Source organism: Mobula hypostoma, chromosome 10 (genome assembly GCF_963921235.1).
Source record: "Mobula hypostoma chromosome 10, sMobHyp1.1, whole genome shotgun sequence".
Taxonomy (NCBI): domain Eukaryota; kingdom Metazoa; phylum Chordata; class Chondrichthyes; order Myliobatiformes; family Myliobatidae; genus Mobula; species Mobula hypostoma.
Genome location: NC_086106.1, coordinates 28610699 through 28635221, shown reverse-complemented (window position 1 = coordinate 28635221; position 24523 = coordinate 28610699). Strand labels below are relative to the sequence as shown.

The 24523-nt window shown below is 44.5% G+C and overlaps 1 protein-coding gene across 1 annotated transcript in view; it reads right to left on the bottom strand.

Annotated features, from left to right (window-relative positions):
* LOC134352467 (uncharacterized) overlaps positions 1–24523 on the bottom strand; it is a 192867-nt gene that overhangs the window by 8287 nt on the left and 160057 nt on the right. The window contains exon 15 of the mRNA XM_063059744.1: positions 20511–20693. Coding sequence (XP_062915814.1) covers positions 20511–20693 — 183 coding nt within the window. The remainder of the gene's footprint in view (positions 1–20510; positions 20694–24523) is intronic.

Below are 24523 nucleotides of genomic sequence, written 5' to 3'. Positions count from 1 at the left end.
CACCAGGTTCAACAACAGTTACTACCCCCCAATCATCAGACATCTCGAACCAAAGGGGATTAACTACACTCAACTTTATTTGCCCCATCATTGAAATATACCCCAAGCCAATTATCTCATTTCCAAAGACCATCTCTTGTTATTTATTGCTATTTATTTATATTTGCATTTGAGCAGTTTGTTGTCTTTTGCACTCTGGTTGATCTTTCACTGATAGTTACTGTTCCGGAGATTTATTGAGTATGCCCACAAGAAAATGAATCTCAGGGCTCTATATGGTGCCATACATGTACTTCAATAATAAAACTTACTTCGAACTTTATAATCTAAATCATTAATACAGGTGATAAAGAACAACAGACCCCGCACAAATCTCGGAGGCGCACCGCTAGTCACAAGCCTCCAATCAGACAGACTGCGATCTACTACCACTCTCCGGTTTCTGCCGCTAAACCTTTACAAGATTTGTTATTGAAACAGTAAATGTGAAATGTGGTATGATGCCCTCTCAGTGGGAGTAGTTGTGGTTGTAGAGAGCGACCAAAGCTGGTTGTTAAATCGCACCGAGGCGAGTTGTTACGACACTTGATAAGTGTGAGTTGTGGTTACAGTGCCCTGCTAATATTGTTATCCAGCCTCTTCAGTTCCAATGCAACACACACAAAATGCTGCAGGAACTCAGCAGGCCAGGCAGCATCTATGGAAAAGAGGAAACAGTCAATGCTTCGGGCCGAAATGTCGACTGTACTCTTTTCCATAGATGCTGCCTGGCCTGCTGAGTTCCTCCAGCATTTTGTGTGTGTTGCTCGGATTTCTAGTGTCTGCAGATTTTTTCTTCAGTTCCATTTCTTTTTGTATTAAATACCTATTGGTGCACGTTACTGTTTACTGCTCATCTGTGCTGCACACTACACACGCATTTTGAATGATATTGTGTTAACTTATTTGTGGTAATATTTTGTTTTATATGCTGTGTTGATATGTAATGTAGATTGACCAAGGTCCGAAGGAACGTTATCTCATTTGGTTTTATATAGGGACAGCCAGATGACAATAAACTTGAAATTGTTGTTGTTAGGATGCTCTAACCATGCAGATCTCATTAGAAAGTGCCAACGATGCGAGCCATGTTATGATGAAGAATCACTGACTGTTTTGGGGTACTTCCTCTGCAATGCCACTTGCTTTTGGGATTCTCGTTCAGCACCTGTGTGGTCATTCCTCCATTACTCCTGCCACGAGTCACAAAGTTGAACAGCTTAGAAACAGGCCATTCAGCCCACTGCGTTTCTACAACCACCGTGCCTGGCTACACTAATCCCACTTGCCTGCATCAATTTCATACCCCGCGGTGACCTGAGCGTTTATTTACCTGTTAATGTGCCTCAAATATTGTCCTTGTTCCTGCCTCCGCCAGCTCCTCTGGCAGCTCATTCTAGATACCTCATGTGGAAAAAGTTACCATTCAGATGTCTTTTAATGCTCCTCCCTCTCACCTTAAAATCAATCCTTCCCTCTACCGTGCGAAACAGACACTTGCTATCTTATCTGCTTCTCATAATGTTATACATCTCTATCACGCAACCCCTCGGCCTCCTTGGCTGCAGGGAAAGCTATTCAGTCTGCTCTGATTTCTGAAGCCCTCCAATCCAGATAACATTCTATCCAGCCTCCCCCGTGGTACTCCAACTTAACCATATCCTTCCTATTGAATCTCCGACAGAGCAGCACCCACAACTCTAGATCCAGCCTAACAAATGCAACATGATGTTCTAATCCTTGTGACTCAATGCCTTGACATTGTTCCTTCCCCACTACTTTTCCCAACTGTTCTAACATTCACAGAACTATGGACTTGAACCCCAAGATCAGTAACATTCCCCAAGGATTAAAGGCAAAGTTAACAGGCACAGGGATCCTTGGTTTTCAAGGGATATTGGCGATCTGGTTAAGAAAAAGAGAGAGGTGAATAGCAGGTACAGGGAACAAGGAACAAATGAAGTACTTGAAGAGTATAGAACATGTAAGAAAATACTAAAGAAGGAAATCAGGAAGGCAAAAAGACACGAGGTTGCTTTGGCAGATAATGTGAAGGTAAACCCGAAGGGTTTCTACAAGTATATTAAGAGTAAAAGGACAGTAAGGGGCATAACTGGTCCCCTAGAAGATCAAGGTGGTTGTCTATGTGTGGAGCCTCACGAGATGGAGGAGATCTTAAACAGTTTTTTTGCATCAGTATTTACTCAGGAAACTGGCATAGCGTATATGGAAGGAAGGGAAATAAGCAGGAGTGTCATGAAACATATAGAGATTAAAGAGAAGGAGGTGCTTGCTGCCTTACAGCGAGCAAAGGTAGATAAATCTCCCGGGCCTGACATGATATTTCCTCGGACCTTGAGAGAGACTAGCACAGAAATTGCAGGGGCCCTGGCAGAAATATTTAAAATGTCCTTAGCCACGAGTGCGGTGCCAGAGGATTGGCTGGTAGCTCATGTTGTTCTGTTGTTTAAAAAAGGCTCCAAAAGTAAACCAGGTAATTACAGGCCAGTGAGCCTGACATCAGTAGTTGGTAAATTATTGGAAGGTGTACTGAGAGATCGGATATACAAATATTTGGACAGTCAAGGGCTGATTAAGGATCGTCAACATGGCTTTGTGCGTGGTAGATCATGTTTAACGAATCTTCGAGGAGTTTACCAAGAAAGTAGACGAAGGAAAGGCTGTGGATTTTGTCTACATGGACTTTAGTAAGGTCTTTGACAAGGTCCCACATGGGAGGTTAGTTCAGAAAGTTCAGGCACTAGGTATCCATGGAGAGGTTGTAAACTGGATTTGAAATTGGCTGTGTGGGGGAAGACAGAGAGTGGTAGTGGATGATTGCTTCTCAGACTGGAGGCCTGTGACTAGTGATGTGCCTCAAGGATCTGTGCTGGGACCATTGGTGTTTGTTGTCTATATCAATGATCTAGATGATAATGTGGCAAATTGAATCAGCAAGTTTGCTGATGACACTAAGATTGGAGGTGCTGTGGACAGGGAGGAAGGCTTTCAAAGCTTGCAGAGGGATCTGGACCAACTAGAAAATGGTCCAGAAAATGGCAGATGGAATTTAATGCAGCCAAGTGTGAGGTGTTGCATTTTGGAAGGACAAATCAAGGTAGGACATACACAGTAAATGGTAGGGCACGAGGAGTGTGGAGGAACAAAGAGATCTGGGAGTTCAGATACATAATTCCCTGAAAGTGTCGTCACAGGTAGATGGGGTTGTAAAGAAGGCTTTTGGCATCCTGACATTCATAAATCAAAGTATTGAGTATAGGAGTTGGGATGTTATGGGGAGGTTGTGTAAGACATTGGTGAGGCCAAATTTGGTGTATTGTGTACAATTCTGGTCACCTAACTATAGGAAGGATATCAGTAAGATTGAAAGAGTGCAGAGAAGATTTACTAGGATGTTGCCGGGTCTTCAGGAGTTGAGTTACAGGGAAAGATTGAACAGGTTAGGACTTTATTCCTTGGAGCGTAGAAGAATGAGGGGAAATTTGATAGAGGTTTACAAAATTATGAGGGGTATAAACAGAGTAAATGCGGGTAGGCTCTTTCCACTTAGATTAGGAGAGATAAATACGAGAGGACTTGGCTTTAGGGGGAATATTAGGGGGAACTTCTTCACTCAGAGAGTGGTGGGAGTGTGGAACAAGCTGCCATCTGATGTGGTAAATGCAGGCTCACTCTTAAGAATAAATTGGATAGGTACATGGATGGGAGAGGTCTGGAGGGTTATGGACTGGATACAGGTCAATGGGACTAGCGGAATAATGTTTCAGCATGTAACGGCCTGTTTTCTGTGCTGTAGTGTTCTATGGTTCTAAGGCCCTACCACTCACTGAGTACATCCTGGCTTGGTTTAACATCCCCAAGTGCATTATCTCAATGTTGTCCAAATAAAATTCCATCTGCCGTTCCTTGTCTCATTAATCCAGGCCCTGCTGTAAAGTTAGATGTTAATACAATAAATACTGCAGATGCTGGAAATCCAGAGCAACACACACAAAAGGCTGGAGGAATTCAGCAAGTCGGGCAGCATCTGTGGAGGGAAATTAACAGTCAACAGTCCTGAAGAAGGGTCTTGGCTCAAAAGATAGTTGTTTATTAGTTTGTATAGATGCTGCCTGACCTGTTGAGTTCCTCCAGTATTTTACTGACACTTTTCTTCACTGTTCACAATAGCACTAATTTAGTTGTCACCTATAGACTTGCTAACCATGCTACCTACATCTTCTTCCAAATCATTAAAATATGTGACGGCCAGCAAAGGTCCCACTCTGCGGCACAACACTGGCTGCAACCCTCCAATCTGCACAACAACCCACCAGTGTGACTCTACCTCCTACCCAGCAAGCCAATTCTGTCTCCATCTGCTAGCTCACGCATCACCAGCCGACCACACAAGACCTTATCAACGACCTTGCTGAAGTCCGTCTACTGCACTGCTCTCATCAATCCCCTTGACCACCTTTGCAAAAAAAAACCCTCAAATTTGTGACTCATGATTTCTCAGACACAAAACCCATGCTGACCAAACTTAATCACTGCTTCCCTTTCCTAATGTCAACTAGTTGTGCCTCTCAGAATCCCTTGCAATAACTGTCCCAACACTGATGTGAGGTTCACCAATGTGGCTTATCCTTACTGCTCTTCAATAAAAGCACAACACTACCCATCCTCCAGTCTTCCTGCAGCTCATCTTGCTTCCTGCAACACCCCAGGGTTCACCTTGTTCAGCCCCTGGGTTTTGTCCAACTTTGTGTTTCGAGACAACCAACCTTTGTAATGATGGTACGCTCTGGAGTATCATTGTTCCCTCCCCTCAGCTCCCGGTCTCCCATGTCCTTCTTCATGGCAAATACAATACAGAATTATTCCTGTAAGACTTCACTCATCCATGCGGTCACTTCTTGTTGACTCAGTAAAGCCGCCCACAGGAAGAACCTGTCCCTGGTTACCACACCAGACATTCTCTCTTCTCCCCACTTCCATCCAGCAGAAGATGCGGAAGATTAAAAGAACATACCACCGAGCTCAAGGACAGATTGTGTACCACCGTAATAAGACTATTCAACAGACTTCTTGTACGAGATAGACTTTAGACCTCAGTCTACCTTGTTATGGCCTTGCAACTTATTGTCCGTCTGTACCACACTTTCCCTGTAAGTGTAACACTTTAATCTGTATTCTTTTAGTGCTTTCCCCTTGTATGATTTCAATGTAACAAAAAGTGCCAGAGGAACAAAAAGGCTGAAATGTCTGCTGTTTATTCTCTTCCAGAGATACTGCCTGACCTGCTGTGTTCCGCTAGTATTTTACGTGTGTTACTCTGGATTTCCAGTATCTGCTGAATGTCTTCTGTTTACTACCTCAATGTTCTAGAACACAGAGCACAGAAGAGAACAGCACAGGAACAGGACCTTCGCCCCACAATGTTGTGTAAAACCAGCTAAAAACTAAATCAATAACACCGAAACAAACACTAATTGCTCCTACCTACACAATGTCCATATCCCTCCTTCTTCCTTACACCCACGTGTAAGTCCAAACGTCTCTTAAAAGCTTCCAATGTATTTGCCTCTACCACCATACCAGGCAGTGCATTCCAGGCATCCACGACCCTCTTATCCCTCACATCCCCCTTGAACCTACTCCCTCTGCCCTTCAATGCATGCCCTCTGGTATTAAGACATTACAACCCTGGGAAAGAGCTTCTTTCCGTCCACTCTAGCTATGCCTCTCATTATCTTGTAAACCTCTATCAGATCGCACCTCAGCCTCTGGCACTGCAGAGAAAACAACCCACATTTATCCAGCCTCTCGTGATAGCACACGCCCTCTAAACCAGGAGGCATCCTGGTAATCCTCTTCTGCACCCTCTCCAAAGCCTCAACACCCTTCCTATAGTGGGGAACAAGAACTATGTGCAGTACTCCAGATGTGGCCTCAGCAGAGTTTTTATAAAGTTGCAACATAACCTCTTGACGTTTGAACTCAATGTCTCTACTAATAAAAGCAATCATTCCAGAAGCTGCCTTAACCCCCCTATTGACCTGTGTGGCCACTTTCAAGGAGCTGTGAACTTAGATCTCAAGATCTCTCTGTTCAGCAACACCTGAAGATTCTGCCCTTAACAGTGTGCAGTCTCCCTGCATTTGCCCTACTGAGGTGCAACACCTCACGTTTATCTGGTTAAACCTCCATCTGCCATTTCTCAGCCCATATCTGCAACTGATCTATATCGTGCTGTATTCTTTACCCGTCTTCTACGCTGTCCACAACTCCACCAATCTTGGTATCATCCACAAACTTACCAACCCACCCTCTACATTTTCATCTAGGTCATTCATATACATCACAAACAGCAGAGGTCCCAGCACAGATTCCTGTGGATTACAGACCTTCAGCTTCAACAAGTCCCTTCAACCACTTCCCTCTGCCCTCTATGCGCCAGCCAGGTCTGAATCCAAACAACCAATTCGCCGCAGACCCCGTGAATCTGGATGGTTTGCAAACACCTTGGTGCACGTTGCAGTAATAAACCAATTTACGGATCGCCACACTGATCTCTACAGGGACTGCCTGGGCTGAGGGAGGGAGCATGGATGAGGTTGTAGCAAGCACCCAGGAGCTCAGGGCAAGCAAGACCCATCCTGGTAAGTCAAGTCTTCACCTGATCTCCTGAATGGATGTAAAATATTGCATGGTATTGATTGAGTGGAAAGAGCTCTTCACCGGTGTCCTGACAGACTCTTCTCTCTCGGTGATCAACACTGGGACAGGTTCTGTTGTTATCGCTGTCCTGCGGGTCGTGGGAAGCCATTCTGCACTGACTTGCTGTCACTGCTTCCACATTCCCGCACCGGCAATGCCTGTTGGCATTCAGTAGCGCCACAGAGGTTTGGAACATCCCAGCTCTTTATAAACACAAGACCTTCACAATTTTGTACGGTCAGAACCAACACAGTGTCAGTAACCTCATCAACATCCCACCACCTTTAGATTTGTGGACATTCTTCCCCAGATCTCTCTGGCTCTGAACCCCCTGTAAAGTTCCACCTCAACCACGCCCCCCCCACCTTTCCTTTCCTGCATCATCGGCTGTGACTCTCATTGAGATATCCAAGATTAGCTTTATCAGTCACGTGTACATTGAAACATACAGTGAAATGCATCTTTCGTATCAAATCAAATCAGTGAGGATTATGCAGGGCAGCCCACGAGGGCCACCGCATTTCTGGTGCCAACATAACAAGCCCACGATTTACCAACCCTAACCGACGTGGCAGAAAGCCGGAACACCCGAGGAAACCCACGCAGTCACGGGGAGAACATACAAACTCCTTACAGATCGTGGTAGGAATCGAAACCTAATCGTACAGCCAGTGTCGTAAAGCATTACAAAACTGTGACGGTACTGTGCCACCCCAAATCATGAGGGTGGGAACCTCACTGAAAGAGTTCAACATTAGGGCCACGACACTGGCGTCGGACTCGGGAGCGGAGGTTCCCAGGTTCGAAACTAGTCAGGTCCGTTCCCGAGTACGCCTTCCATCCCTGCTGGGTTGAGTGTTGAGATCGCAACTCGACCTCGTAAAAATAAAAGGGAAAATACTGTGAAAATGTCTGTGTGAGGAGTGTTGCACCACACAGTCTCTCTCTCTCTCGCTCCGCGCCTCGTAAAAGCCGTGAAAAAGACATAATCACGGATGCACGCACACACACAGACTCGCACGCACGCAGGCACATGCCAAAAAAAAAGAAAGAACTTTTTCCCTCAGAACCCACTTCACATTGTACAGTTCCCACTAAAGGTTTAATTTGGGATTGATATCAAACTCTGATTTTTTTACGGAATGTCTTCATCTGAACACAAATGGACCAAGAGGGAAGATCACTGGCTGTGATCCCTCCGGGAACGTTGCAGACCCAACAGCTCAACCAGCTCCAGTCCCGTCTCAGGAGACCTCCGTCTCCCCACAAACACCATCCACAGGGACCTGCTGCCCCAGAGCCAGTACTCACGTTTTGTTCAACACCAGCAGGGAAACGTCATGCTGTTTGAGGGATTTTTCGCTGCAGGTACTGACACCAGGAGCATTTCACTGGGAATTGTCTGATCATAACGGGAAGTTAGACTGAGGCAGTAGCCAGTGTGTTTAAATCAAAACCAATTAATTGTGACATTAATGGGAGGAGTATGTTGGTGCGTGGCCAAGTGGTTAAGACGTTCGTCTAGTGATTTGAAGGTCGCTAGTTCGAGCCTTGACCGAGGCAGCATGTTGTGTCCTTGAGCAAGGCACTTAACCACACATTGCTCTGCAACGACACTGGTGCCAAGCTGTATCGGCCCTAGTGCCCTTCCCTTGGACAACATCGGTGGCGTGGAGAAGGGAGACTTGCAGCATCGGCAACTGCTGGTCTTCCATACAACCCCGCCCAGGCCTGCACCCTGGAAACTTTCCAAGGCACAAATCCATGGCCTCACGAGACTAACGGATGCCTGTAATGGGAGGAGTGCAGTTGGAGGCTGTGGGTGCTCGGTCTACAAAGAGTTGTGAGAGTGAACAAGATTTGATCCTGGATTTGAGGAACAGAAGCAGCAACACTGGAATCCAGCCCCTGCAGTCTGCTGTTAACTCACTGGTGGCTTTTGCAGACTGGGCCAATGGCAGAATCCCTTCCCATGTACTGAGCAGGCAAACAGGCTCTCCCCAGAATGTATGATACCTCACCGAGGCATCCACTCCCCTCCCCACCCCACCCCACACACACACACAGGTGAATGCTGTCTCCTCACGGAGTGAATTTGCTCTGAAGCCTGGCCCAGAGCAGATGGACACCCGAGTTGTGAAGGGGGATTCACTCTATCAGTCAACTACCTTGAGACGACACCAGTGAGTTCACACTACAGAGCAGGTTTACACACACAGCCTTCAGGATACTTCAACACCTAGCCTCTGCGATGGCAGCAAGGCAACAGATTCTGCAGTTATAGCTGCTGTTCGTCACACCCAGGACCGAGCCCCAGGCTGGAGTTTAATATTCTGGATCTAAGTAAGTAAAGCAGTTCCATTCGAAACACACTTGCTGCTCAGCCCTTAATACCTCCCGGGGGGGACCGTGACCTCGTCGTGGTTTGGAGACTTGCATGTCTCGGTGACACAGAGAGCGATGTTGGCTGGAGTCAGGGCTTGGTAGGGTCACCCACGCCAAACAGGTCAAAGGGCAGAGGACAGATTAAGAGTGGTCCAGGTCTGGAGGTTCAGCTCAGGGCTAATGACCCTGACTAGTCAAACAAAACAGCAACGACATCTGACTGCGATGGTATTCCTGAGTCTCCACCCGGTAGTGAAAACCAAGGAGAAGCGACTGACACGATGAAGGAAACTCTGACTGCTGCCAGAGGTGGAGAACCAACGGCATGATGGGCAGTAAGTACGTAATACAGACAACGAACAGTGCAAGGATAGGTCTTTCAGCCCAGTGGGGGCCTCACGGGGAACAACCTGGGACCTCCCCTCCTGCCTGACACCAGCCTCCCTGCAGCTCAGCCTGTGGAATATCCTTCAGTCTCTTTCTCCCCTCCGAGTTCACTGAGCCTGCACTCCCTGTACTGCTCACCTCAGCCACTCTGAGAGACTGGGGTCACTCCTGGGGGGAGAAGTTTCTCCTGAACTTCCCAAAGGATCAAATAAGATCAAGTCAGTGCTTTGTGTAAAGATCCTTTTTACCCACAGGAATAAGCTGAGTTTACTTTCATCTCCCACTTTCAATAGAAAAATAGACGGCTATGGGTAAACTTAGGTAACTTCTAAGTTCATGTTCAGCACAGCATTGTGGGCCGAAGGGCCTGTATTGTGTTGTAGGTTTTCTGTTTTCTAATACTTAAAGACTGATCAAAGTGAGCTTCAAACAATGAGAAAAGTGCTCTAATTGTTTTGAGGGCAGTTTTCCCAGAGTGACCCGTCTTTGACCGTACATTCCTATCAGATTCCTTCTTCATCAGCCCTTTGCTTCATCCACCTATCAGCTCCCAATTCTTACTTTATATTGCAGGATGTTTTCGAAGTTCTGAGATTTACGTGATTATTGGTGTAGACTGTATTGGTCTCCTTCAGTTTTGTCTGTTTTCTTTCTTGTTGCCTATTAGCAGGTTGGGGGCTTGGGGGTTTGATGTCCTTGTGAGTGTTATGTTGGTTTTTATGCAATGGAGTGGTTGGGAATTTGGGGACTGATGTTCTTGTTGGTGTTTTTCCATGGGGGGGGTGGAATCTATTACTTTTTTTTGTCTGTGAGAGAGGAGGTTGGGATATGATGTTATCACCGCTGTTTTTTTTCCTTGTGGGTGATATATTAATTTTTTTGCGAGGGAGGGATTCGGAATATGCCTCCAGCTGATGCTGAAGGTATTCCAAAGTGACTACTCCAGAAGAGCAGGATGTTACAGGCCTTCTGGGCCAGTAATACTCTTCGTATTCAGCAATTCACATTAACGTCATTTCCCGTAGCCTTGGTACCACCTCTCCACATGATACATCTGTGCATTTCTACACAAATAAATGGCGGACATGTATGCAGAAGTCTTAGTAGTGTATTGAGTAAAATAGTCTAAAGACAGAACAATTAATAAGATCAGAGAACAAAATGGCAGACTGAAAACTAGTTCATTCTATAATGCTACCCCTTTATCCCAGTGAAAAACTCTGCAGCATGTGTGAAATAGCCCTTAATCAACACCCGAGACATGAACGGTTTCGGGTTGAAGAGATCCTGTGCACCCACATGGTGATATCGGGATTAACGCTCATTCCCAAACAAGGACAACAAGGAGACAGCATAGGGCACCTCTTTTCCCTTTGAGGAGAATGTTGGGTCAGTAGACAATAGGTGCAGGAGTAGGCCATTCGGCCCTTCGAGCCAGCACCGCCATTCACTGTGATCATGGCTGATCATCCACAATCAGTATCCAGTTCCTGGCTTATCCCCATAACCTTTGATTCCACTATCTTTAAGAGCTCCGTCCATCTCTTTCTTGAAAGCATCCAGAGAATTGGCCTCCACAGCCTTCTGGGGCAGAGCATTCCACACATCCACCACTCTCTGGGTGAAAAAATTTTTCCTCAACTCTGTTCTAAATGGCCTACCCCTTATTCTTAAACTGTGGCCTCTGGTTCTGGACTCACCCATCAGTCGGAACATGCTTCCTGCCTCCAGCATGTCCAATCCCTTAATAATCTTATATATTTCAATTAGATCCCCTGTCATCCTTCTAAATTCCAGTGTATACAAGCCCAGTCGCTCCAATCTTTCGACATATGACAGGCCCACCATACCGGGAATTAACCTCGTGAACCTCCGCTGCATTCCCTCAATAGGAAGAATGTCCTTCCTCAAATTTGGAGACCAAAACTGCACACAACACTCCAGGTGTGGTCTCACCAGGGCCCTGTACAGCTGCAGAAAGACCTCTTTGCTCCTATACTCAACTCCCCTTGTTATGAAGGCCAGCATGCCATTAGCTTTCTTCACTGGAGTAACAAGCATCAAACCAACCTTATTCCTTGGGGTCAATCACATTCACAGCATTCTCCTACACCAGGCCCTCAGCAGGGAAGCCATAATCAACAAACCAGATTTCCCTGGAGACTGCCTGCCTTAGGAAGAGATATTCAACCACAATCTAGATGGCGAGATCACCACCTTTAGCTCCGCTCCTTTCTTTGTGGAAGGAAGTCTTAGACCAAGATGCACCTACCAGGACAGAGGGAACATACAGAGGCTCTCTAATACAGAGAAGAGAATGAAACTGAGCACAGGCACGAGGTCCATTTCATCCTTCACTACAGAAGGACAGGGCCCCTCCCAAATGCCCACTCTCCCCCCCCACCCCTCAGGGAAAACAATGTAAAAGGAGGGGAAGGGCGACATTAATATAACAGAAACTGCACTGAAGAATTTCAGTAACAACCCGAATTTAAATGCTCCATCAAATCGGATACAGGCATACCTAGTCTCGCCTTTCCATATGCCGAAGGTTGGATTTTTGTGAAGATTGATCCTGCCATTTTGATTCTACAACAGTTATGAAAAATACTGCAAGGACTGACTCATAAAAAAAGCTTAAATCTGACCAAGCACTTCAGGTCATACCTTCAGTGACAGAGGCAATGTAATGAACATTTAAAAAAAAATCTCAGCTCTGTCATGCATAAGTAAATCTCCTAGGTATGACAATTACCAATCAGGGACATGGGTTAATCCCTGAATTTAGACAAAAGGTCACTCAAAAAGGATATTCAAAGACCCCTAAAGTCTTACAATCAACATAAGAACTATTGAATTATGCTAGAGCTTTCATACCTGACTATCCACAGGGATCAGTGCTGGGTCCATTGCTATTTATCATCTACATCAATGATCTGGATGATAATGTGGTAAATTGGTTCTCCAAATTTGCTGATGATACAAAGATTGGAGGTGTAGGAAGGTTTTCAAATCTTGCAGAGGGATTTGGACCAGCTGGAAAAATGGACTGAAATATAGCAGATGGAGTTTAATACAGACAAGTGTGAGGTATTGCACGTCGGAAGGACAAACCAAGGTAGAACATACAGGGTTAATGGTAAGGCACTGAGGACTGCAGTAGAACCGAGGGATCTGGGAATACAGATACAAAATTCCCTAAAAGTGGCGTCACAGGTAGATAGGGTCGTAAAGAGAGCTTTTGGTACATTGGCCTTTATTAATCATAGTATTGAGTATAAGAGCTGGAATGTTATGATGAGGTTGTATAAGGCATTGGTGAGGCCGAATCTGGAGTATTGTGTTCAGTTTTGATCACCAAATTACAGGAATGATATAAATAAGGTTGAAAGAGTGCAGAGAAGGTTTACAAGGATGTTGCCAGAACTTGAGAAACTCAGTTACAGAGAAAGGTTGAATAGGTTAGGACTTTATTCTCTGGAGCATAGAAGAATGAGGGGAGATTTGATAGAGGTATATAAAATTATGATGGGTATAGACAGAGTGAATGCAAGCAGGCTTTTTCCACTGAGGCAAGGGGAGAAAAAAACCAGAGGACATGGGTTAAGGGTGAGGGGGGAAAAGTTTAAAGGGAACATTGGGGGGAGCTTCTTCACACAGAGAGTGGTGGGAGTGTGGAATGAGCTGCCAGATGAGGTGGTAAATGCGGGCTCACTTTTAACATTTAAGAAGAACTTGGACAGGTACATGGATGGGAGGTGTATGGAGGGATATGGTCCGTGTGCAGGTCAGTGGGACTAGGCAGAAAATGGTTCGGCACAGCCAAGAAGGGCCAAAAGGCCTGTTTCTGTGCTGTAGTGTTCTATGGTTCCATGCTCAATTGTTAAAAGTATTATACAACAGATGTAAACCAGAGAAATGAAAAGCCTTTTGTTTTAACCCCAGAGACACTAGAGAAATTGATGAATGCAGTTTAGCAAGCAATAGACCTCGGGGCAGGAGCCTTAACAAAAACTCTTGTTCTGCAAATTAATGCTTCTCCAAAAATGACCACTGTAACCATTTACTATAATAAGAGAGAAGAAACACAAGATCCTTACACTATGAATCCTAAAATTTCATCACAAAAGAACCGAAAGTTACTGCCTTTGGACAATGTCTTACTCTGGTACAGTATTCCAGACACTTATTGCAGAAAGACCACTGTAAGGAGACAAACCAATTATTATACAAACAGAGTTTGTGCCTTTGAAAAATGGTAACAAATTATCAACAAATGAATGAAAAGCTACCATGACAGGATGTGGGGAATGGCAAATACTTTTACAAGGCAACACCTTACAGTGGGAATTCAGAGCCATGACTTACAATCCTTACCAGTCAGGGAAGATTCAGAACCACCTTCCCCAACACCTAACGTAGCACAACCTTCCTGAGACCACCGTTCCCCAGTGTGATGGATAGTAACGGAAATCCAGACAGATGGACCCACTCAGTTATAATCCTTGCTCTTCATTATAAAAGGAACATTTTTTTTACTGGAGACTGAACTTGAACCACACGAGTTGCAAGCACAGGCTTTAGGGAATCATACAGTCAATTTACAGAGGCTAAAGCCCTCGAATTATGTCTAAAACAAGTAAATGCAGCAGGACCAGATTGATGTGTACTGACTATAATTGAGTTAGGAATATAGCAGAAAGATACCTTCCCATCTGGTCAATTATTGGATGGAGAACTGCTGGATAAACTGCTCCCACATTGTTCCATATGGAGGATCATTTATTAATTATTATTGATGGCCATTAGTACAGGTGTTACACATCCTGGAATATACTGCAGCCTCATTACACAGCCACGGTAGTAAACTAACTGACAAACACGTAATGAATGAGTCAAACAAGATGTCGGGTGGACTTTACTATGGTAAGGAAGGCCAGAGTTTTGGTAGTAACCAAGTAACAAATAAAAAATAACCAGGATGATGTTTTAAGAATTCTCCTGGATATTAAGAACAGAAAGGCAGATTACTATCTGAATGGTGTCAAGTTAGGAAAAGCAGAAGTACAACGAGATCTTGTTCATCAGTCACTGAAAGTAAGCATGCAGGTACAGCAGGCAGTGAAGAAAGCTAATGGCATGTTGGCCTTCATAACAAGGGGAGTTGAGTATAGGAGCTAAGAGGTACTTCTGCAGTTGTACAAGGCCCTGGTGAGACCCCACCTGGAGTATTGTGTGCAGTTTTGGTCTCCAAATTTGAGGAAGGACATTCTTGCTATGGAGGGAGTGCAGTCGAGGTTCACTGGGTTAATTCCAAGGATGGCGGGAATGTCATATGTTGAAAGATTGGAGCGACTGGGCTTGTATACACTGGAATTTAGAAGGATAAGAGGGGATATAATTGAAACATATAAGATTATTAAGGGATTGGACACACTAGAGGCAGGAAACATGTTCCCGATGTCGGGGGAGTCCAGAACCAGAGGCCACAGTTTAAGAATAAGGGGTAGGCCATTTAGAACAGAGTTGAGGAAAAACTTTTTCACACAGAGGGTTGTGGATCTGAGGAATGCTCTGCCTCAGAAGGCAGTGGAGGCCAATTCTCTGGATTCTTTCAAGAAAAAGTTAGATAGAGCTCTTAAAGATAGCGGAGTGAAGGGATATGGGGAGAAGGCAGGAACGGGGTACTGATTGTGGATGATCAGCCATGATCACAGTGAATGGCAGTGCTGGCTCGAAGGGCCGAATGGCCAACTCCTGCAACTATTGTCTATTACTGAACCCATCTCCCAAGGATTTCAGACACGGGACAAATATGAAGCTGATGGAGAGGGAGGGTTTGGATTTGCTGCCCCAAAAAAGACAAAACCAAATGTCTCCTGCAAAACAAGTGGGATGCAGTGACTGGAGAAACCCACCAAGGATTCAGATACTGTACGATCACGGTGACGGACAAGCCACTCCTGAAATTAGCATGTTATACTGGTGGACTTGCATATTGAGTGATTGTGAGCGACTCATTGCAAATGGTAAAGAATGTCTGGCCTATAATAGTCACAAGACAACCTCCTGTAAGACACAAAACCAAATGCTCCACTGCAGGTGTGGAAGTTGAGTATTTAGGCCTATTTCTGGCATCGCAAGGCAGCCCATCTTATCGGAAACCTAATAACTATATTCTTGTGATAATTGATCTTTTTATAGGATATAGATGGTCCGTCTCCACGACTTCTTGTAGTGAGACTGCAACCGTCACAGCGCTGCAAAACTCCACATTCCCATATCCCGGCACCCCTGATGCTTGAGGGTCTTCATTCAGATGTAAAACTGTCTACCCTAGAGGCAACACACACACAAAATGCTGGAGGAGCTCAGCAGGCCAGGCAACACCCGTGGAAAAAAGGTCAGTCGACGTTTCGGGCCGAGACCCTTCAGCAGGATTCGAGGAGAGACTCAGCCTGAAACGTCGACTGTACCTTTTTTCCATAGATGCTGCCCGGTGAGTTCCTCCAACATTTTGTGTGTGTTGCTTGGATTTCCAGCATCTACAGATTTTCTTTTGTTTGGTGCTCTAGAGGCAAAGTAGGCCACACTTATCCCTGAAGTACAACTGTCAGTAAACAAAGTGTCAATTTTGAAAACAGGACCAGACAAGAATCTTACACCTTATTTCTTAATGTACAATGTCAACCTAAATAGATCCCGATTGCTAACTCAGACCAACCATCGCCTACACCCAATTCAACTCTCCCCAAAGAATTGAAGGAGATTATGGGAATTCAAGAGAAAGAATCTGACAAGACTGTTTGGAGACCACAATGGGGGGACTAGGTCCAAGAAAAGAAATTCCATAAAAAATAATCCAACTCTAGTTTCCCCATTTGTCTCATTACCCAGGTTGTCAATGATAGGACTGTGGTAATCGAGACCAGAAGGGGAAACAAGACTGCAAGTAAAACTGTCTCCACAAATAACATCAAACCTATCCCAGCAGGAATTATCCCCTCAGAATGAGTGGAACTCTTATATTAGATTGGTATATGGGTCCACCACAGAACCCCTATACCCCGATGGGAAGGTGGGGGAGGTGGGAAGATATATTGAAAAGATAAAACACATGTTTAGATCTGAGAAGCGACAAAAAATTTCTTATTCACATGAGGACGATCTTATGCCCATGGATAATGCAGAGTAAGACAAACTCAACCTCCAAGAAGAAGTGTTGCTTTTGCAGAATTTTACTTTGAATATTTGTGTTTGTAATAATATTGCTTAGTGCTGCCTTACTTATTATTTGCTTTCTCATAAACAAAGTCGCATTTACTATGGAAATTGTCTCATCGGGCTCAGATTCTCCTAAAGCTTAATGACTCGGAGAATATTATTATAATATGGAATCATGTAACTGATGGATATAATTTTCTATAATTGAAATATGAGATTACTAATCTTGAGGCAGAAAAGGGACAGGGTACATGCTCAGTAGCTTGCTTGCAGGATTTGCTTTCAGGAATCCTGATTAAATTTGTGCATTGCATTGAATTTCGAGTTTCTGGCTGTCGATATGCTGAGGATCTAACCTGGACCGAACATATCGATGTGATTATAAGGAAGGCAAGAAGGTGGCTATATTTCATTAGGAGTTTGAGGAGATTTGGTATGCCATCAAAAGCACTCACAAATTTCTACAGATGTACAGTGGAGAGCATTCTAACTGGCTGCATCACTGCCTCGTATGGGGGGGGGGGCAGCTACTCCACAGGAGAGTTGTAAACTTAGTCAGCTCCATCATGGACACTAGCCTCTGTAGTATCCAGCTCATCTTCAAGGAACGCTGCCTCAAAACTGTGGTGTCCATCATTAAGGACCTCCATCACCCAGGACATGCCCCCATCTGGGAGGAGGCACAGGAGCCTGAAGGCACACACTCAATGATTCAGGAACAGCTTCTTCCTCTCCACAAACAGATTTCTGAATGGAAATTGAACCATGAACACTAACTCACTATTTTTTTTAAACTAATTATTTCATTTAACTACTTATATACTTACTGTAATTCAGTCTTCTCTCTCATTACTATGTACCACATTGTACTGCTGCCGCAAAGTTAACAATTTCACGACGTACATCGGTGATATTAAACCTGATTCTGAAAGCAATGCGAACACCCCAGTGACAGCGATGAACTCTTTTTTAGCTTATTGAAAGACATTACCAGCTGACCTGATGAACTACTGGAGACAAGAGAAAATGATTTGAACTTGCTTCAAGGAAATAGCAAGAATTGATTGTGGGGAAGAAGATTTTCAAATGGACTAATATGGACATTGATGCATAGTCATCATGGGTTTATGGAAAACGATAATAGTGACATTCCTTTGGGGGTTGGGAATTGTGTGCAGCTGAAATTGAGGAACTGAATACCCCAAGGAGAAAATCACACAGAAACCCCTATATGGGAAGTACTCGAGGTTTTTTTTGAGCAATGCAGTGAAGAGAGCATTTTCTAGCACTGGTAGCCTCCTGGAACAGATGGAGAGGTGACAGTATATTCCCAAAAGGAACTTTTGTAGAAGTCCTGATCTCAAAGCTGCTATCAGTAGGAAGGAGGTGGATTAGAAATTTTCACTTAGCAAGAGGAGCATGCAGTTCACTTTAAGCCTCATATTTTCTAACCTTGCTTTCTAAACATGAGCAGTTGCCACTTACAAGATCAAAAGCAGATGCAAGTAAACTTCCAAATAATAGTTTGTTTAGTTTCTGGTCACAAAAAAAAGTCAATCTTCAGTTCTTAAAATATAAATGCAAAGCAGTAAACAGCTTGAAGTTAAAACAAGCACTTTCTATTAAACAGCAGTGCAAACGAGCTCTGTATTTTGAAGACACTGTCTGCAAAGAGCAGATGGAAGCTCATTGCACCTTGCTTTATTACTACTCAAGGAGTAGCATTAGACAATGGGTTGTTTCATTTGGGTTCTTTCAAAAAGGCAAGCTTACTCCTAAGTACGTTCACCAGCAACTTTGATGTATGTTACTCCTAAGTTGCTTAGTTCAAGGGAGCTTGCAGAACCAGTTGAACAATATCATTTAGCATATCAATAACTGACGTTTATAGTTGATAATTTCATATATTCAAAGAAATTAGCTTCACAGCATTTACAGCCATAGTTGAGGTCTATGTCTCCAAGAGATATTTCCAGACCACTTTCATTAAAATGACACTGTTTCTGAGGAAATATTGCATGCGTGTGAAGTCAACCAAGGACTATAAATGTGGAGAGCAGTTCAGGCTTATTAGGAATAGGGTAAGCGACGTCAAGAAGAAACATGGAGAAATGCAGGGTGCAGTAGAATCTATTCCTCCAGCTTCAGTTTCTGTAACAGACAATTTGTGGTATTCAGTTTAAGGACTGTACCTATGTTTTGGAAATCTTTTATGATTAACAAATGATTTGTACTCCGTGTTTTAGGAAATGGTTTGTGCTTTTTGAAATGTTGAAGAGAACTCCTCTGAGAGTATTAAATGTGTTTTAAGGTGGTTGTCTGGATTTAAACATGGACCACTGGAAAATAAATGAACTGTTTTAAACTACTTTGTTAGCTTGAAGTACCTTGGTAGGGAGAGGGGGCCCACCACTCAAATAGTGGTTATTGGCAGCTAAGCTCACCATTGAGAATAAGCACGCAAGTGATCTAGTCTTTCAAAATTGGGTAGTTATTATCTCCCTTTAGTGAGATAACAAATCTATTTATATCTGATAGGGTTTAAGGTCTTAGAGTTTATAACATCACAGTCAGCAAACCCAGTACCATCATAATCTTTAGGGAATATTGCACTCAGACTCCCAAGTCCTTTTGCACCTCCGATTTCTGAATTTCTCCCTGTTTAGAAAATAAAAATACCTTTATTCGTTCTAACCAAGTGCATAGCATTGCACTTCCCTACACTGTAGGCCATTTGCCTCTCCCTTGCCCATTCTCCCGATCTGTTTAAGTCCTTCTGCAGACTCTGTGCTTCCTAACATGCCCTGCACCAATCTTCATATGGTCCACAAACTTGGCCACAAAAAGCCATCAATTCTGTCGTCCAAATCATTGATAAATAATGTGAAAAGAAGCGGTCCCAACACCAACTCCAGTGGAATACAACTAGTCACAGGCAGCTAAGCAGAATATTTCCTCTCTTTGCCTCCTGCTAGTCAGCCAATCTTCTGTCCGTGCTAGAATTTTTCCTGCAATACCAAAGAGCCAGTGGAACAGCACGGCAGCAAAGTGGTTACAGTAACAATGACCCAGGTTCAATTCCCGCCGCTACATTCTCCCTGTGATCTCCCACAGTCGGTAGGCATTATAAATTATCCTGGAGTAGGCTAGGATTAAATCGGGTGATTGTTGGGCGGCGCGGCTTGAAGGGCATATTCCGCGTTATATCTCAATAAAACAAGATATAATTTGGAAAATTTAATTATTGAACCTGGAAGGCTGCAACGTGCCCCGAGGGAAGATGAGGTGCTGCCCCTCCACTCGTCTTGGGCCTCGTTGTAACACAGCAAGGGATTGGGTCGGATGGGACGGAGAATTAAAGTGACCGGTCACCGGGAGCCCAGGTTCCCCGCTGAGCGGCGTTTGGTTCCTCCAGGCTAAAGGAGGCCACATTGTAAGCACCGAATGAAGAGACGGGAAGAAGTGCAAGCGAGTCGCTGCTTTCCCTGGAAAGGTTGTTCAGATCCCTGGTGGGGAAAAAAAATGAGGTTGCCGAACAGGTGAGTCAATGTGCATCTCTTACCTCGTTCTCAAAAACAATGATGAATTATTTAAAGCCCCCCAGTCAGTTCTGCGGGACGCGAATCCAGGAGGCGAGGCTTTAATATCCCGGAAGCTGCAGGAGCGCCGTTGGAGAGTCGAGTGTCCGTGTCCCAGAATACGGGCTCAGCGCCGGTCCAAGTCGCCTTTGCCAGGGTGCTCAGGTACAGCACCTCCAGCCGGCTTCCGTCGGACGACGCATGCCGAGAGCCGACTCCGGGGAGGGCAGTGCGCCTGCGCTGCTCCAACATCCGCAGCCGGCGCTCTCGGCGGCGGGAGTGCGCAGGCGCGCTCGGTCAGTCGGTGGCTTTACATTGCGGGAAGTTGGACGGAGGCGGTGGGTTTGCGCGGGCGGTCTGGGGAAGTGGATGAGAGGAAGGGGGTTTGCAATAGTCTGAGGGAAGGTTGAGAGGATGTTTTTTTTGTGTGTGAGTGCAGGACTTGAGGAATTTCCTAAAACAATATGTACCACATTCTCTCGGCTCTCTGGGGAAATGCCTTCCGCCTGAATTCCAGACTGGAATCATCAGTGACGCGTCCCCTTTGGTACAGAGAAAAATATTTTATTTCTTTAAATAGTCAGAGTTACAATGTGATCATAAATCTATATGATCATAAGATTTAAGCGCAGATTCAAGGCATCGACTTTGCTCCGCCACTCAATCGTGGTTGATTTTTTCACCCATTCTCTCACTTTCTCCCCACAATCCCTGGCCCCTTTACCAATCAAGACTATGTCAATCCATGGCCTCCTCTACTGTAAAGATGAAGCCACACTCAGGCTGGAGGAACAACACCTTATATTCCGTCTGGGTAGCCTCCAACCTGCTGGCATGAACATTGACTTCTCTAACTTCCGTTAATGCCCCTTCTTACCCCATCCCTAATATTTTTTCTCTCTTTCCCTCTCACAATAACTCCTTGCCTGTTTTCCATCTTCCTCTGGTGCTCCCCTCCCCCTTTCTTTCTTCCAAGGCCTTCCATCCCATGATCCTCACCCTTCTCCAGCCTTGTATCCCTTTTGCCAATCAACTTTCCAGCTCTTAGCTTCACCCCTACCCCTCCTGTCTTCTCCTGTCATTTCGGGTCTTCCCCTTCCCCCTCCCACTTTCAAATCTCTTACTATCTCTTTTTTTTCCGTTAGCCCTATGAAGGGTCCTGGCCCAAAATGTCGTCTGTACCTCTTCCTATAGACGCTGCCTGGCCTGCTGCATTCCACCAGCATTTTGTGTGTGTTGCACCAATCAAGAACCTGCCTTACATGTACACAATAACTTGGCCTCCACAGCCCTCTGTGCTAAAGAATTCCACAGATTCACCAACTCCTGAAGAAATTCAAAGTAAATTCTATTATCACTATATACAACCCTGAGATCAGAATCAGATTTAATATCACCAGCATATGTCGTGATACTTGTTTACAGCAGCAGTACAATGAAATACACAAAGTTCGAGAGACTTTGAGACTTTTACCGTGCCATGGTCTGTTATCAAATTACGGTATTGCTTTGCACTGTTGTAACTATATGTTATAATAATGTGGTTTTTGTTGGTTTTTAAGTTGGTTTGTCATGTGTTTTTGTGATATCATTCTGGAAAATCTATCATTTCTTAATGCATTCATTACTAAATGACAATAAAAGGGGACTGCGTGTCCTCATATTCATAATAATATATAGAGAGAGGAAAAAATTACATTAAGTATATCTATGTCTATGAAATAGTTGAGTTAAAATAAGCAGAGCACAAACAACAGAAATGAAGAAAGTAGTGAGGTAGTGTTCATGAGTTCAATGTCCATTTAGAAATCAGATGTCCGAGGGGAAAAAGCTTTCCTGAATCACTGAGTGTGTGCCTTCAGGCTTCTGTACCTCCTTCTCAATGGTAACAGTATGAAGGGGGCATGTCTTGGGTGGTGGTGGGGGTCCTTAATGATAGACTCCGCCTTCCTAAGGCTCCGCTCCTTGAAGATGTCTTGGATACTATGGAGGCTGGTACGCATGATGGAGCTGACTAGTTTTACAAGTTTCTGCAACTTATTTCAATCTTGTGCAGCATCTCTCCCCCCAACCCCATACCTGATGATGAAGTAGCCAGTCAGAATGCTCTCCATGGTACATTTGTAAAAGTTTTCAAGTGTTTTAGTATTTTAGTTGACAAATCAAATCTTCTCAAACTCCTAACAAAATAAAGCCACTGCCTGCCTTCTTTATAGCTGCATCAATATGTTGTTTCCAGGTTAGGTCCTCAGAGATCTTGACACCCAGGAACTTGAAATTGCTCACTCTCTCCACTTCTGATCCCTCTATGAGGATTGGTATGTGTTCCCTCATCTTGCCCGTCCTGAAGTCCACAATCAGCTCTTTGGTCTTCCTGACATTGATATGTGTCTTGCTGTGACACCACTTAATTAATCTCACTCCTGTATGCTCTATCGTCACCATCTGAAATTCTGCCAACAATGATTGTATCATCAGCAAATTTATAGATGATGTTGAGCTATGCCTAGCCACATAGTCATGGGTGTAGAGTGAGTAGAGCAGTGGGCTAAGCACACACCCCTGAGGTGCACCAGTGTTGATTGTCAGTGAGGTGGAGATGTTATCCCCAATCTGCACAGATTGTGCTCCTCCAGTTAGGAAGTTCAGGATCCATTTGCAGAGGGAGGCACAGAGGCCCAGATTCTGTAGCTTTTCAATCAGGACTGTAGGATTGATGGTGTTTAATGCCGAGCTATGGTCAATAAATAGCATCCAGTCATAGGTATTTGTACTGCCCAGGTGATCTAAGGCTGCATGGAAAGCTATTGAGATCACATCTACCGTAGACCTTAATATGCTGATAGGCAAATTGCAGTGGGTCCAGGTCCTTTCTGAGACAGGTGTTGATTCTAACCATGACTAAAAGATTCATTTTCTTGTGGGCATACTCAGCAAATCTACAGAGTAGTAGCTATAACAGGATCAATGAAAGATCAACCGGAGTGCAGAAACACTAAACTGTGCAATTGCAAATATAAATAAAAAGTAATAAATAACAACAACTTGAAATAAAGAGATAAAAGTCTCCACAAAGTGAAACCATTGGTTGTGGGAATATCTCAATGGATGGACAAGTGGGTAGAGTTAACCCCTTTGTTCAAGAGTCTGATGGTTGAAGGGGGAGTAACTGGTGGTGTGAGACCTGGGGTTCCGGTACCTTTTACCCAATGGCAGCAGTGAGAAAAGAGCAGGTCCCTGATGATGGATGCTGCTTTCAATGGGGTGGGGGGGGGGAGGGCAGGGCTTTACCTGTGATGAATCCACTACTTCTGTAGGGTTTCCCATTCAAGGGTTTTGGAGTTTCCATACCAGGGTGTGATGCAGACAGCCAATATACTCTCCACCACGCATCTGTTGAAGTTTGTCAAAGTTTTAGATGTCAGTTTTAAAGGGAGGTGACGTTATTCTGAGGTTGTGCCCTTGGATCTTAGACTCTGCTCCTCAAGAAATCATCCTCTCCATTCTATCCAAACCTTTCAGTATATGGTAGGTTTTAATGAGTTTCCCACTCCATCGATCTAAATTCCATTCTGTACAGGCCCAGAGACATCAAAAGTTCCTCATACATTAAGCCTTTCATCCATGGGATCATTCTTCTGAGCCTCCTCTGGAACTGTCTCCTGGGCCAGCACATCCTTCCCCAGATGCAGTTACTTTCAGAGGCTGTTCTAGTAATTGTCTCTGAAAGCTAATAGAAACTCTGCAGATACTGAAGCTGATTATGAAGGCAAATAGCATTTTGCATTTTACTGCTGGAAGGTCTGAGTATAGGAGTAGAGATGACTACGTTATTTAATTGGCACCTTTGCGTAACCACACTCGGGATATATTGTACAACTTTGGCTCCTTAGCTGAGAAGAGAGTCTGCAGTCCAAATAAAGCTCTCGAGTTGAAACTTCAGCTGTCCTCTTGCCCCCACAGATGCTGCCCGATGTGCTGCCAAGGTTGATTTTTGCTGAAGAGTATTCTGAAGTTTCTCAGAATGTTTCCTGTGATGAGGGGGTTCAGGCATAGAACAGTACACCATGCCCATATCCCTCCATCTTCCTTATATCCATGTGCCTGTCTAATGTATTTGCCTCTACCACCATACCAGGCAGCACATTCCAGGCATCTACCACACTCTGAGTAGAAAGCTTACCCCT